Source organism: Camelina sativa, chromosome 18 (assembly GCF_000633955.1).
Source record: "Camelina sativa cultivar DH55 chromosome 18, Cs, whole genome shotgun sequence".
In the NCBI taxonomy this organism is placed as follows: Eukaryota; Viridiplantae; Streptophyta; class Magnoliopsida; order Brassicales; family Brassicaceae; genus Camelina; species Camelina sativa.
In genome coordinates this window covers 19,240,109-19,253,513 of record NC_025702.1, presented here as the reverse complement: position 1 = coordinate 19,253,513, position 13,405 = coordinate 19,240,109, and the positions used below count along the sequence as shown (strand labels likewise).

The 13,405-nt window shown below is 38.1% G+C and overlaps 3 protein-coding genes across 3 annotated transcripts; all 3 read left to right on the top strand.

Moving 5' to 3' along the window:
- On the top strand, positions 500-3,894 carry LOC104762614 (beta-D-xylosidase 4). Its single transcript, XM_010485939.2, has 5 exons — positions 500-1,056; positions 1,489-1,776; positions 2,012-2,181; positions 2,270-3,126; positions 3,235-3,894. Exons 1-5 carry the CDS (start codon positions 604-606, stop codon positions 3,822-3,824), a joined length of 2,358 nt encoding a protein of 785 aa, XP_010484241.1. The 5' UTR covers positions 500-603; the 3' UTR covers positions 3,825-3,894.
- Positions 4,430-7,397, top strand: LOC104762613 (magnesium transporter MRS2-2). The gene is made up of 12 exons (XM_010485938.1): positions 4,430-4,587; positions 4,690-4,987; positions 5,102-5,131; positions 5,497-5,650; positions 5,756-5,877; positions 5,952-6,026; positions 6,121-6,348; positions 6,443-6,487; positions 6,577-6,621; positions 6,719-6,748; positions 6,833-6,952; positions 7,059-7,397. Exons 2-12 carry the CDS (start codon positions 4,748-4,750, stop codon positions 7,143-7,145), a joined length of 1,176 nt encoding a protein of 391 aa, XP_010484240.1. The 5' UTR covers positions 4,430-4,587; positions 4,690-4,747; the 3' UTR covers positions 7,146-7,397.
- Positions 9,729-13,161, top strand: LOC104762612. Its single transcript, XM_010485937.2, has 2 exons — positions 9,729-9,983; positions 10,972-13,161. Exon 2 carries the CDS (start codon positions 11,154-11,156, stop codon positions 13,074-13,076), a length of 1,923 nt encoding a protein of 640 aa, XP_010484239.1. The 5' UTR covers positions 9,729-9,983; positions 10,972-11,153; the 3' UTR covers positions 13,077-13,161.

The following is a 13,405-nucleotide window of genomic DNA, read 5'->3' as shown; positions in this document are numbered from 1 at the left end:
ATGCTTTTGGACGTGAAGATACAGGCAGACCCAAAAACCAAAGATCTCGTTATACTGAAAAGGAAAGCATTTAAATATGGGATCGCCTGAAAACATTGTTTGTACTATATACCCCAAACGAAATTGTATATACGTCCAATTTATATTTTATTACTTTTATACCGAAAAAGGTAAGTGTATACGGTGAGACAAAAGGGGAGAAGAAGTAAATTTATACGTAGAATATTCGATGTACACTTTACATATAAAGTTAAAAACCCACTCGCATGCGATATTCTTCTTTTTTTGTAAAAACTATATAAATTAAAATCAGACTTATCATTTAACAAAAGACACAGAGGTCATAAATCCTAATACTATCCACAAACACCGTATGGTCCGTATCATTATTTCTTTCCTCGAGTATCGTATCATCTTTTTCACATAATCTTAATTACAATATGCCAAAAAATATTAATAAATGTCCACAATAATTTATACAAACCACAGATTCTTTTAGTGAGAGAGCGTAGTCTCCCTAGTAGCTGATACCACTTTTTATTACTATAAAAACAGTATCACTAACCACAAATGATATCCCACGAAACCTAAACACACTACGCAATGGGCTCTTCTTCTCCATTAACAAGGAGAAACAGAGCACCACCATCCTCTGTTTCCTCTGTTCTTCTTTCCTTTCTCTGTTTCTTCGTCTACGTTTTAGATTTATCAAACGCTCAATCTTCATCGCCGGTTTTCGCCTGCGACGTAGCTGCTAACCCTTCTCTCGCCGCTTATGGATTCTGCAACACCGTTTTAAAGATCGAGTACCGAGTCGCTGATCTGGTCGCGAGGCTCACTTTGCAAGAAAAGATCGGCTTTTTAGTGAGTAAAGCTAACGGCGTGACTAGGCTTGGGATTCCGACGTATGAATGGTGGTCGGAAGCACTTCACGGAGTTTCTTACATCGGACCCGGCACGCATTTTTCCGGCCAAGTTCCGGGAGCCACGAGTTTCCCTCAGGTTATACTCACCGCCGCATCGTTCAACGTATCTCTCTTTCAAGCCATTGGCAAGGTAATAATAAAAGTTTATCCATTTTCGACTTATGTATATATATTTTTAAATTCCTTTTATTTTATTTTCGTCCTTTGCTTTTTATTTTTCTTTTTGGATAATAGGAATATCTTACTTATTATGAAACTGGGTCCCTCGTATTCTTTTTTTTTTTCTCTTTCGTTTGGTACAAGTTAACACTTTGCAGCACGTTATACGACGTCGTTTTCGTACTTATAACCAGTACTGAATATCCCACATTAAATTGTTTTCAGTGCCCATGATGATTCATGGATTAAAGATTCGGTGTATTTATTTTAATCTATGAAATCAACCGGATACGGTTTTGTTGATTTTAATTGGTTTCTGTATTGGTTTCCTCAATACAATTTCAAACCGGATTAGATGCACATGACTTTTTTTGGATGACACTGGTATTACGTCTTTGTCAAGGTTGTCTCGACGGAAGCGAGGGCAATGTACAACGTGGGATTAGCCGGACTAACGTATTGGTCACCGAACGTGAACATATTCCGAGATCCTAGATGGGGAAGAGGACAAGAAACTCCAGGAGAAGACCCATTGCTCGCTAGCAAGTATGCTTCCGGGTATGTTAAGGGTCTTCAAGAAACTGACGGTGGCGATTCTAACCGCCTCAAAGTTGCCGCTTGCTGCAAACACTACACTGCTTACGATGTCGATAATTGGAAAGGCGTAGAACGTTACAGTTTCAACGCCGTGGTAAATATCTTAAACATTTTTCAGTGTTTTAAACTGTTTTAATCAGAGTAAGAATTAGGAAGTCTGATAATTTGGTACGTTTGGCTCAGTTCTTGGTGTGGTTTATTTGGTTAATCCGGTTCAATGGTAGTAATTAGTAAATCCGGGTTGGGTACAACATTTGGTTAGAGTAGACTAAATACAATTTTAGTGTTTTAACTAACTGTTTTTTTGTGCTTTTGTTGTGACGGAGTAGGTGACTCAACAAGATATGGATGATACGTATCAACCACCTTTCAAGAGTTGTGTGGTTGATGGGAATGTGGCGAGTGTTATGTGTTCTTACAATCAAGTAAACGGCAAACCAACATGCGCTGATCCGGATCTGCTCTCTGGTGTTATCCGCGGTGAATGGAAATTAAATGGGTAATGTTCTGTCTGATTCGATCAGTAGGTTTTTAAACTCTTTAAAGGTTGTTTAGGTTTTGATTTTTTTCCTTTTTCTTTCTTGTAGGTACATTGTTTCAGATTGTGATTCAGTAGATGTGTTGTATAAGAACCAACACTATACAAAGACTCCAGCGGAAGCTGCAGCCGTATCTATATTGGCAGGTTTAGATTTGAACTGTGGTTCGTTCTTGGGTCAACATACAGAGGAAGCGGTTAAGGCTGGTTTGGTAAACGTGACAGCTATCGATAAGGCGATTACGAACAACTTTTTGACCCTTATGCGTTTAGGATTCTTCGATGGAGATCCAAAGAAACAGATGTACGGAGGGTTGGGTCCTAAAGACGTATGCACACCTAGTAACCAAGAGCTAGCTGCAGAAGCGGCAAGACAAGGCATTGTACTACTCAAGAATACTGGATCCTTACCGCTTTCTCCTACATCGATCAAAACGCTAGCCGTAATTGGACCCAACGCTAATGTCACCAAGACAATGATAGGAAACTACGAAGGCACGCCGTGCAAATACACAACACCACTTCAAGGTTTAGCCGGGACTGTATCTACAAGATATCTACCAGGCTGCTCCAATGTGGCTTGTGCGGTGGCGGATGTAGCCGGCGCCACGAAACTAGCGGCGACAGCGGATGTGACTGTGCTTGTGATTGGTGCAGATCAATCAATAGAGGCAGAGAGCCGCGACAGAGTCGATCTGAATCTTCCTGGACAGCAATCAAAGCTAGTGACCGAAGTGGCTAAAGCAGCAAAGGGACCTGTCTTGCTCGTCATTATGTCCGGTGGAGGTTTCGACATTACATTCGCTAAAAACGACCCAAAGATCACCGGAATTTTATGGGTTGGTTATCCCGGAGAAGCCGGTGGTATAGCAATTGCCGATGTTATCTTCGGCCGTTACAATCCAAGTAAAATACTCTGTTTTCTATAAATTCCAATCTCTATAGTCTAAACCGGTGACGATAACCGGGTACAGTAAATTGCAATTTTGATAAACCGGTTTTGGTTTTTGTTAGGTGGAAGATTGCCGATGACTTGGTATCCACAGTCGTATGTAGAGAAAGTTCCGATGACGAACATGAACATGAGACCCGACAAAGCAAACGATTATCCGGGTCGGAGTTACAGATTCTACGCCGGAGAAACAGTTTACGCCTTCGGAGACGGACTCAGCTACACAAAATTCAGCCACAGCTTAGTCAAAGCTCCACATCTCGTTTCACTCCGACTAGAAGAGAATCACGTTTGCCGATCTTCGGAATGTCAATCGCTTGACGCGATCGGACCGCACTGCGAAAACGCCGTTTCAGGCGGTGGATCTGCGTTTGAGGTTCATATCAAGGTACGAAACGGGGGAGATAGAGAAGGGATACACACGGTGTTTCTGTTCACGACGCCGCCAGCGGTTCACGGATCGCCGAGGAAGCATTTGTTAGGATTCGAGAAGGTTCGGTTGGGGAAGATGGAGGAAGCGGTGGTTAGGTTTAAGGTTGAGGTGTGTAAAGATCTGAGCGTTGTTGATGAGGTTGGGAATAGGAAGATTAGTTTGGGAAAGCATCTTCTTCATGTGGGAGATTTGAAACATTACTTAAGCATTAGGATCTGATTCTAATTATTTTATTTCTTTCTTTTTATTTGAGAGAAAAAAAAAATTAAAAAGAATTATGCTTAAAATTGTGCAAGTTGGCAAAAAGAGGAATAAAAAAAAAGAAATTGTGAATCTCTTATACTCTTTTTTTGTGAATGTGTTTTTTTTTTTTTTTTTTCAATTTCTTGTGCCCGAAATTATGGGTGTATATATCAAGTAAAAAAGCTCATGTAACAAGAAAAAAACTAAAATTACTATTGGAAATATCTTAAGCAAAAAAAGAGTGAGATTTATATAAATATTTGACTAGTATTATAGCCCGTACTACCTACGGGTCAATTTTTTTGAACGATTATAATTTATATTAACATGATGACAAAAACAAATTTGAACAAAAAAGTTTAAAATTTGTGGATGGTAACCAAAAGCGATAGAATTTTAGAAAAAAATAATTCTCTAAAACAAATAGTTAAGCTATTCTATAATTCGGTTAAATTCGGTTATCTACGGTTTGAGTTGAAAGTTAGATTCACTTCTAACAGAAAATCTCACGTTTTCCTTTTTTTCTGAAACTGTTAAAACTCGGAAAGCAAAACACACACAACACAAAAACCAAACCTAAACTAAAAATATGACAAAACAAAAAAAAATCTAGAAAGAAAGATTTGCGAAAATCTTATTAATGAAAAAAAGAGAGCAGAAAGGACGAGAATTAGCTTTTGTGAATCCATTAGGGTATTGTTTTCTCCGTCGAATTCGTATGAACACTTGAGCTCAAAAGGTTAGATTCTTCTTCTTTCTTTTTTTTTTTTTTCCTTCTTTAAGTTTTCCAAAATTTGGGTTTTTTTCCGTTCATGGTTGGTGGTTGCTGAATTTGTTTCAGTACGGCGTGGAAGTGGACGGTGTTGAAGAAAGATTTTTTTTTTTTTGGGTGGTAAGAGATGGCGCAAAACGGGTATGTGGTACCGGCGGATCCTTCAGCGGTTGTGACGGTGAAGAAGAAAACGCTGAATTGGGCTCTTATTGATGCTATGGGACAGAGCACATCTCAAGATTTCGATAAGTATGCTATCATGCACCGTGTCCAGATCCACGCTCGCGATCTCCGCATTCTCGACCCTAATTTATCTTACCCTTCTACTATTCTTGGCCGTGAGAGAGCCATTGTCCTCAATTTAGAGGTTTTTATTTGTTTATTTTGTTCACTGTGTGATTACTTGTTTTTGTTTTTTTGTTTTTTTTCTTCCCACTATGATTAGTTTTTGTTCTTTTTGGTTTCTGTTGGGCTGATGCAGCATATTAAGGCGATTATCACTTCCGACGAGGTTAGTTTACTCTGTAATTCCTTTTTCACTTAGATTTTACAGGGTTTTGCAGTTGAAAGATTTGGTTTTTGAGTTGTTTGGACAGATTTTGTTTATGTTGGAGTTTGGCTCTTTCTTGTAGTAACACAACATCTCATAATACTGACACTATGGAAGGAACTTGAGCAAACACTGAACCTGACAAAATTTGGCTAATTTTTCAGTTTTTAGTATGCGTTAATCTGTTAAAAAAGAAAAAACTCACAATATCAGCTAGGCGTTGATACATTTAGCGCCAAGGAATGCTTGATTTCGTCATGTCTCAGGTCTATGATTGCCAATGAACCTTTTTTTCTTCTTGTAGTAATGACTTGGTTCACTTACAGGTTTTGCTTCGGGACCCGTCTGATGAAAATGTGATTCCAGTTTTGGAGGAGCTTCAAAGACGCTTACCCGTTGGCAATGCAGCACAGCATGGTCAAGGAGAAGGGAAAGAGATCTCAGGTGCTCAAAACGACGCTGATACTGGTGAAGAAGATGGTATTTTCCCCTGACCCTGAGACTCTTGCCTCTTTTTTCTAAAATAACTAATATAACTCCTTTTGCCTTTTAGTACATTGAAATGTCTGCTTGTTGCAAATATAGAATCGCCGTTCGAGTTTCGGTCGCTGGAAGTAGCTTTGGAAGCAATCTGTAGCTTCTTGGCTGCAAGGACAACAGAATTAGAAACAGCTGCTTATCCTGCTTTGGATGAGCTTACCTCAAAGGTATGCACCTCAACATTTATTATTATCACCAGTGATCCCAATTTCCAACAGCGTTTTCAAATTCCGTTTTGTAGATTAGTAGCCGTAATTTGGATAGAGTTCGAAAGTTGAAGAGTGCCATGACTCGGTTGACAGCTCGGGTTCAAAAGGTGAGCAGGTATCTTTGTCTTATGACTTTTGAGTATATGTAAAAGTTTGTAATAGGAATAAATAATAAAGAAGCTTTTCATCGCCTTTTTGCAGGTAAGAGATGAACTCGAACAGTTGCTGGATGATGACGATGATATGGCGGATCTTTACCTCTCAAGGAAACTTTCTAGTGCTTCTTCACCGATTAGTAGTGTTGGGGAACCAAATTGGTATCCTACTTCCCCAACAATAGGTTCTAAGATTTCAAGAGCAAGTAGAGCGAGTTTAGCTACAGTTCGTGGGGATGAAAATGATGTTGAAGAACTTGAAATGTTGCTCGAGGTTTGGTTAAATTCTCCACGAACTCTTTTATCTTATCTGTATCTTTCATTTATTATACGAAGTCTAAATACAAAACGTTTTGATATCTTTGCAGGCGTACTTCATGCAAATTGACAGCACATTGAACAGATTAACAACAGTTATCCCCTTTCTCCTTTTTCGTTCTGTTCTTTTTCGCCGACGTTTTGACTTTAAAAAACAACTCTTAAATCTTTCATTCTGATGCAGCTACGTGAGTATATTGATGACACAGAGGACTACATTAACATCCAGGTACCAAAAAACGAAACTTCCAAATTGTGAACAAATCTGGAATCCTCTCAAGTCATAGTAAATCTGACACCTTAAACCATCGGTTTTGTTTTCACAGCTAGACAATCATCGGAATCAGCTTATTCAGGTACGTGAATCTTGAAAGCTTGAAGCAGTTTTTAATATCATCTTCTTGAGCTTCTTTTTCTTGATGATCTTCAAAATCTTGCAGTTGGAGCTTGTGTTAAGTTCTGGAACAGTTTGCTTATCAATGTACTCTCTTGTGGCTGGTATTTTCGGGATGAACATTCCATACACATGGAACGACGATCATGGATACATCTTCAAATATGTACGAAACCAGAACTCGATTCCCATGAGAATAAAAACGAAGATCTCTCTCAATAGTAACCTATGTTGATCTGTTTTTTCTTGTTGTTGGTGGTGGTGGTGTGCAGGTCGTGGGCTTGACGGGGACAGTTTGTGCAGTCATGTTTGTCATCATAATGTCGTACGCTCGGTACAAAGGACTGGTGGGATCTTGAATATGGCTGAATTTGGGTAGAGGAGAGGGAGAGAGATTGTGAAGGAGCAAGGCCAGATATTGTTTTCAATTATTATTATACTTGTGGTCGTTCTGAGTTTTGAACGAGCTTCACAATCGTTTTAGTCTTTTAGATCATTAAATTAAAAGAAAAGAAAAAACATATTAAAAAGAAGAAAGCAAAAACGAAGAACAAAAAAATCTGCAGTGACTTGTAAATTGTAAAGATAAGCTTTACTCTCGATTCCTTTTACTATTAGAGCATAAAAAGCAAATTTAGTAGTTTTTTATACGTCTTAGTAAAAAAAGGTAGAGTCGTAAACCAAATCAGACGAAAAGGATGGTCTTAAGTTCTTAAAACTTTCATCAAGCATAACGTTCACTAAACTTGGCACTGTTGGTATGTTCTTGCTAATGTATTAGAGGTTGGGCTGGGCTGAATTGGGCCTTATGTTGTTAATTTCCCAACAAATTTAAATTGAAAAATAAAAACCTATCTATGAGCCTAGTAGAGTGATTTCAAGATAGTAGTAGGTATATTTTGTTCTGAAAGAAATAAAAATGTATGCATGCAGTGCGAACGAACTACCTAACCTAAACCATCCCTATATGGCTAATGTGTGATGAAGTCAAAACCAAAAAAACATGGTCTAAAGACTAAAGTATAGCAACAAGGCTTTCGTGTTTCCACATACACAATTAATTTAATACGTAAAAAACAAAAGTAAAAAACAACAATGTCGACGTCAGCCGTTCGCGTGGAGAGTTGAGGCCGAAGCTGACGGAATCGCCGACTCAACTCATATATAATAGTAAAAGATTCCTTTTATTTTATTGTCTTTTTTTTTTGTACTTTTTCTTTAATATTCAATTCGTTAAAATTAAAATATTATGATAGATTCTTCCACTCTGCAAGGAACCTCATTGGCTGACGTAATAGGATTTGCCTCTTGGAACAACATAAAAATCAAAAATTTTCATTTTCATTTCTCTTTTTTAAAAATCGTCCGATGGTTGTGGTCCTTTGCGACATTTTTTTCCCTGTTTTAAAAATCTCCATCTACCATCGATTACATCCCGTAAAATCGTTAGGCTCACTCTTACCACCTCAATTAATGACTAATTCTCGCCTAGCATTAATTGTCCGATTATATCTGTCTAATCCGATTATTTTCCGCTTAATTTTGTGTATAACGATTATTTTTGGAACTAAATATAAATCAGACATATATATTTTTGTTATTTCGATATTTAAATTAAGAATTTATGATGTTTTACAATAACTAATGTATAAACTTTTAATAAAAATCATAATTTTAAAGACAATACTATAGTTTTATATTTTTCTTTTAACATAAACAGAATTATACATATATTTAGTACAATATATTTTAATTTTATTATTAATTTAATAAAATAACTCTAAAACTAGTCCCCGATTAATCCTCATTTAATCTCCGATTTTCTCGCTAGGCGCTAAGCCCATTCCGACCATCCAACTAGCGCCTAGCGATTTCTAAAACAAGGATTTTTTTCATCACACCACGACAAAAAGTTTTATATCATCAATTGTATTAATATGTGGTCCGTACATTAAATAAAGTTTATATCAAACATAAATATCAAATTGTATGTATAAATTTGATGTTAAAAAGATTTTATTTTGAGTGCTTTTTAGTTTTCGTTTTGTTAAATGGTATATATTCCTTTTTCTTTTTGTGTGTTCTTTTAAACATATACATGCATTATTGTTCTACTATACTTAAAAAGGGGTTTAGCTATGTCTTTTGCTTGAACAGAAACAGAACATATTCCACATACAAGATAGATCTATACTAGATGTAAGTACAAAAATAAAGTAAAGAAACAGAATCACATAATTACTTTAATCTCTTACAACTTTATACAAGTGCTTCGCATTTGGATAGTGGAATCTTAATTAAACTTTTTAATAATACTAGGTTAAATGATGCCAGCTAATTCTATATTTTACTCCATTAACCTGGCACGAGAAAACAATAATCGTTTTCTTTTTCTTTGTCTCGTTTTTTCCACAAAAAGCGACACATAAAATGACAAAAATAAAAATAAAAATAAAACATACATCATCAATTATAAGTTTGCCAAGACTGATTCAGCTGATATCATCATTACAAAATTCACAATACACCAAATTTTAAAAAAACCCCAAGCTGTAATCTTATAAAAATGACGATGACGTCAAAAACAATTAGGAAAAGGAATCAGTTCTGACCGGTTAAGACGGTAACCGGTTGATATATTGCCTTTAATTTATAAGAATCACAGAAGTGACTTGTCGCAACATCACTACCACTCGCCAAAAAAAAAAAAACAGGAAACGAAAAAGAGGGGCATAAAAGACATTTTAAGCTAAAAAGACGGCGTCGTTTTCATCGAAAAGCAAAGTTGAATTAGATTTCCCAAAATAGAGCGTTGTCTCATCCAATCAGAACCGTTACTATCGACGGAGACAGAGGGTATTTTGGGTAATTCATTGGGATTCCCTCACTCGCGGTTATAAACGAGAGGGGAAGGACCTTCCTGAATGGATAAAAAGGGAGGCATACAACAAACACAACACGCTCTACTACTACAATAATATCTCTCTCTCTCATCTCTCTCTCTCTCTCTCTCTATTTTTGTGTAGCCCGCTAATATATCGACACCTGTTTCAGTCTTTTTTGTTTTTTTGGTTTCTTCTTCTTCTTCTTCCTTATTGTTCGTCTTCCTCGATATTTTAGACGAAACAGCAGATTCTCACTTTACGAGGCTTTTGCTTACGGAACCTCTCTCCCTCTCTCTCTATCAGATCCATCAGGTTTTTATTTTTTCCTTTCTCTCTACTTTTGTTTCTTTGTATTACTACTGATTGATCGAGTTATAACTGATGAACCAGAATGCATGGTTTTTTTTTTCTTTCTCCTGATGTTATTTGTGTGTGTAATTTGTCTCATACTCTTTTTAGGGTTTTTTTTTCCTTCACCTGCTTAAATACTTTAGAGTATGATAATTTCTTTAATGATTGGTTATGTTATGTTTGTTTTTTTTTTCTTACTTTTGGTTGCACAGTCAATTTTGTATAGTCTTGATGTGAATTTTTGATCTTCTTCCTCAAAGTTAGAAACTTGTGTGTTGATATAGAGATTCAGAATCTTGTTGATTCCAATTCCATGGTGTTTTTAATATATCAATTATTTCCTTAGATCTTGTTTATTTATGTTTGGATCTTTTTGTTTACAATGGAAAAAAAAAATCCTGAGGGTGAAGGGGCATTGTTGTTATCACTTATCACTTATCAAAACACACAAAGTTGACTTTCCAATTTATATTACAAGTTTTTCAAATGTCTAACATATGTAATTCTTGTTTTGGCTTTTAATTTTTTTGTTTTTTTCAGCTAACGAAAATTATTGAGTTTCACTGTGTATACTTAATCTGTAAACCAATCTTATCTTATCCTTTCTTTCCCTTCTGCTTTTATTTTTTTGGGGGATTTCGAATTTTAAGTTGAGCATAGAAAGATGTACTCTTCACGTTTCACTTTTACCTATAAGGCTACAATGTTGCCAGCCACCATAAGTTATTTTGGTTGGTACTTGGTCCTTTTCAGACACAGTTGTAACCAATTATTGGTCCTGTACTTTGGTATCTCTTTACTTCCTAAACTTCAACTTGTGTTATTTATACACTATTATTTACTCACATGCTTCTTTTTTGATGATTGATTAGTCAGTGGTGTCATTTGTAGTGTTATTGCTCTACTTACTTTCAAGCTCTCTACTGAATTTAATTTTTAACTGCTGCAGGAAAGGTCTTGCTCTTAACCGATCTTGAAGATGGACAGGGCAGATACATGGGGATTTGTCAGTGGTGGGAGATGTTTATATCTCAAGTTGCTTTTATGTTTATAGCTCTTACAAAAGGTGTTCTAAGTATTTTGTTGTTTTAGTCGTCAGTTCTGCATCCTTCTTCTATATCTACTCTTCATATGGATTTGAACGAGAGTGTTGTTCACTATTCTCGTGGCAATGGTATTGCAAAGCTTGACAGTTTCGGTGATACTGCTCTTAGCTTGAAATGTCTTGGAAGCAGTGCAGCTGGGAGATTAATTGGGACCTCTCACCATAACCATAAGCTTTGTTCTGATGTTTCTAATTGTCCTGATGGTGGCTGCCGGTTGGTTCTCGGTTTGGGTCCAACACCGCCTTCCTACTATTACAATGTCAAGGTTAATAATGATAATAACAAAGGGTCAGCTTCTTCCGGGAGTGTTCAGGAACTCTCATCAGGAGGAGGTAACTCAATTCTGCAACTTGGTCCTCTCGCTGTGACCACAGATACTTTCAGCGGACTTGATTGTTCGTTGTTGACATATGCGGATACTAATGTTTCCCAAGCTCTATTTGATGAGGGTTCTACATCTGCAAGGCGATCAGGCGGCTATATGCCATCGCTTCTTTTTGCTCCAAGAACGGAAACTGTTAGAAAACCTTCAAGAATGCAAGAGTGTAGTACTAATTTTGGAACTGATGCCTATACTTCACAGCTGAGCCATGAGTCAGAGTTCTCTATAGGTGCCTTCTCTGATAGGACGGCATCTGCCACGTCTTCTCAGCAAAGGATGAGCAATCCAAAGAAGTGCAAGTTCATGGGATGTGTGAAAGGAGCAAGAGGAGCTTCGGGGCTCTGCATTGGCCATGGAGGTGGGCAGAGGTGCCAAAAGCCAGGCTGCAACAAAGGTGCTGAGAGCAAAACCACTTTCTGCAAAGCTCATGGCGGAGGAAAGAGATGCCAACACTTGGGATGTACAAAGAGCGCTGAAGGAAAAACCGACTTCTGCATATCTCATGGTGGTGGAAGACGTTGTGGATTCCCTGAGGGATGTGCTAAGGCTGCACGTGGCAAATCCGGGCTCTGCATCAAGCATGGTGGTGGCAAAAGGTGTCGGATTGAAAGCTGTACACGAAGTGCTGAAGGACAAGCAGGGCTTTGTATTTCCCACGGTGGTGGACGGCGTTGTCAGTCTTCAGGCTGTACAAAAGGTGCTCAAGGAAGTACAAACTACTGCAAAGCTCATGGTGGCGGGAAACGCTGCATATTTGCGGGATGTACAAAGGGAGCAGAAGGTAGTACTCCGCTGTGTAAAGCACATGGTGGAGGAAAACGTTGTATGTTTGATGGTGGAGGTATTTGTCCTAAAAGTGTTCACGGTGGGACTAGTTTCTGTGTAGCTCACGGTGGTGGGAAGAGATGTGTTGTGACCGGGTGCACAAAGAGCGCTCGTGGACGGACTGATTGTTGCGTGAAGCACGGTGGTGGGAAACGGTGTAAGTCTGATGGTTGTGAGAAGAGTGCACAAGGTAGCACTGACTTCTGCAAGGCACATGGTGGTGGGAAACGTTGCTCATGGGGAGGGGATTGGAAATGCGAGAAATTCGCTAGAGGAAAGAGCGGTTTATGCGCTGCGCATAACAGTATGTCTCAGGATAAAGCTGGAAGCAAGATTGGTTTGATTGGACCGGGACTTTTCCGTGGCCTAGTCTCTACTTCTTCCCATACCACAACAACTGCAACTACCACTACTACTACTACTACTACCACTGATCATTCTCAATCTGGAGTCAGCGTGGTATCTGATTGCACGGACTCCATTGATCGCCCTCTGCCACCGCTGCATCATCAACCGGAGAAAAGACAGAAGCTGATGATACCAATGCAGGTTCTTGTTCCTCCATCAATGAAGTCCTTGAGCTTCTCAAACAGTGAGAGACCCGAAATGGAAACAAACAACAACAGTAGTGGCAGCAATGGGAGGAGCATCTTTGACTTTATGATTCCTGAGGAGAGAGTTCACGGTGGTGGGCTAATGTCTCTGCTTGGTGGTAGCATGAAACAACAAACACTCCATTGATGGAATTTGAAAGCTTCTTCTCTATGTGTGTAACAAAGCTAGAATCTGTGTAAAGCTTTATGTAATATGTATAGTTTTTGGGTTTTTTTTTTGGGTCCTTATGTACATTTCATGGGTCTCTGTTTTTGTTTGGTCCAGTCTTAAGTATTCACTTGACCATCTAGTCGATGGCTCGAACCCTAGTCCTTTGTTTATTTGACTATTGTTGGGAATGTTGCAATGTAGTAAAAGTGTTCTTCTATGTTGTGTTTTGTTTCAAGAAAAAACCGGAGCTTACCGAGTCGAATCGAATGATCAAATCATTTTGGTTAAAATAGTCTTTTGGTTTA

Excerpts from the sequence above, each read along its gene's own strand:
- LOC104762612 (XM_010485937.2), top strand. The coding sequence starts at position 11,154 with ATGGATTTGAACGAGAGTGTTGTTCACTATTCTCGTGGCAATGGTATT.
- LOC104762613 (XM_010485938.1), top strand. The coding sequence starts at position 4,748 with ATGGCGCAAAACGGGTATGTGGTACCGGCGGATCCTTCAGCGGTTGTG. Across the intron at positions 4,988-5,101 it reads CCATTGTCCTCAATTTAGAG|CATATTAAGGCGATTATCAC; the intron begins GTTTTTATTTGT and ends GGGCTGATGCAG. Across the intron at positions 6,349-6,442 it reads AACTTGAAATGTTGCTCGAG|GCGTACTTCATGCAAATTGA; the intron begins GTTTGGTTAAAT and ends ATATCTTTGCAG.
- LOC104762614 (XM_010485939.2), top strand. The coding sequence starts at position 604 with ATGGGCTCTTCTTCTCCATTAACAAGGAGAAACAGAGCACCACCATCC. Across the intron at positions 2,182-2,269 it reads GGTGAATGGAAATTAAATGG|GTACATTGTTTCAGATTGTG; the intron begins GTAATGTTCTGT and ends TCTTTCTTGTAG. Across the intron at positions 3,127-3,234 it reads CTTCGGCCGTTACAATCCAA|GTGGAAGATTGCCGATGACT; the intron begins GTAAAATACTCT and ends GGTTTTTGTTAG.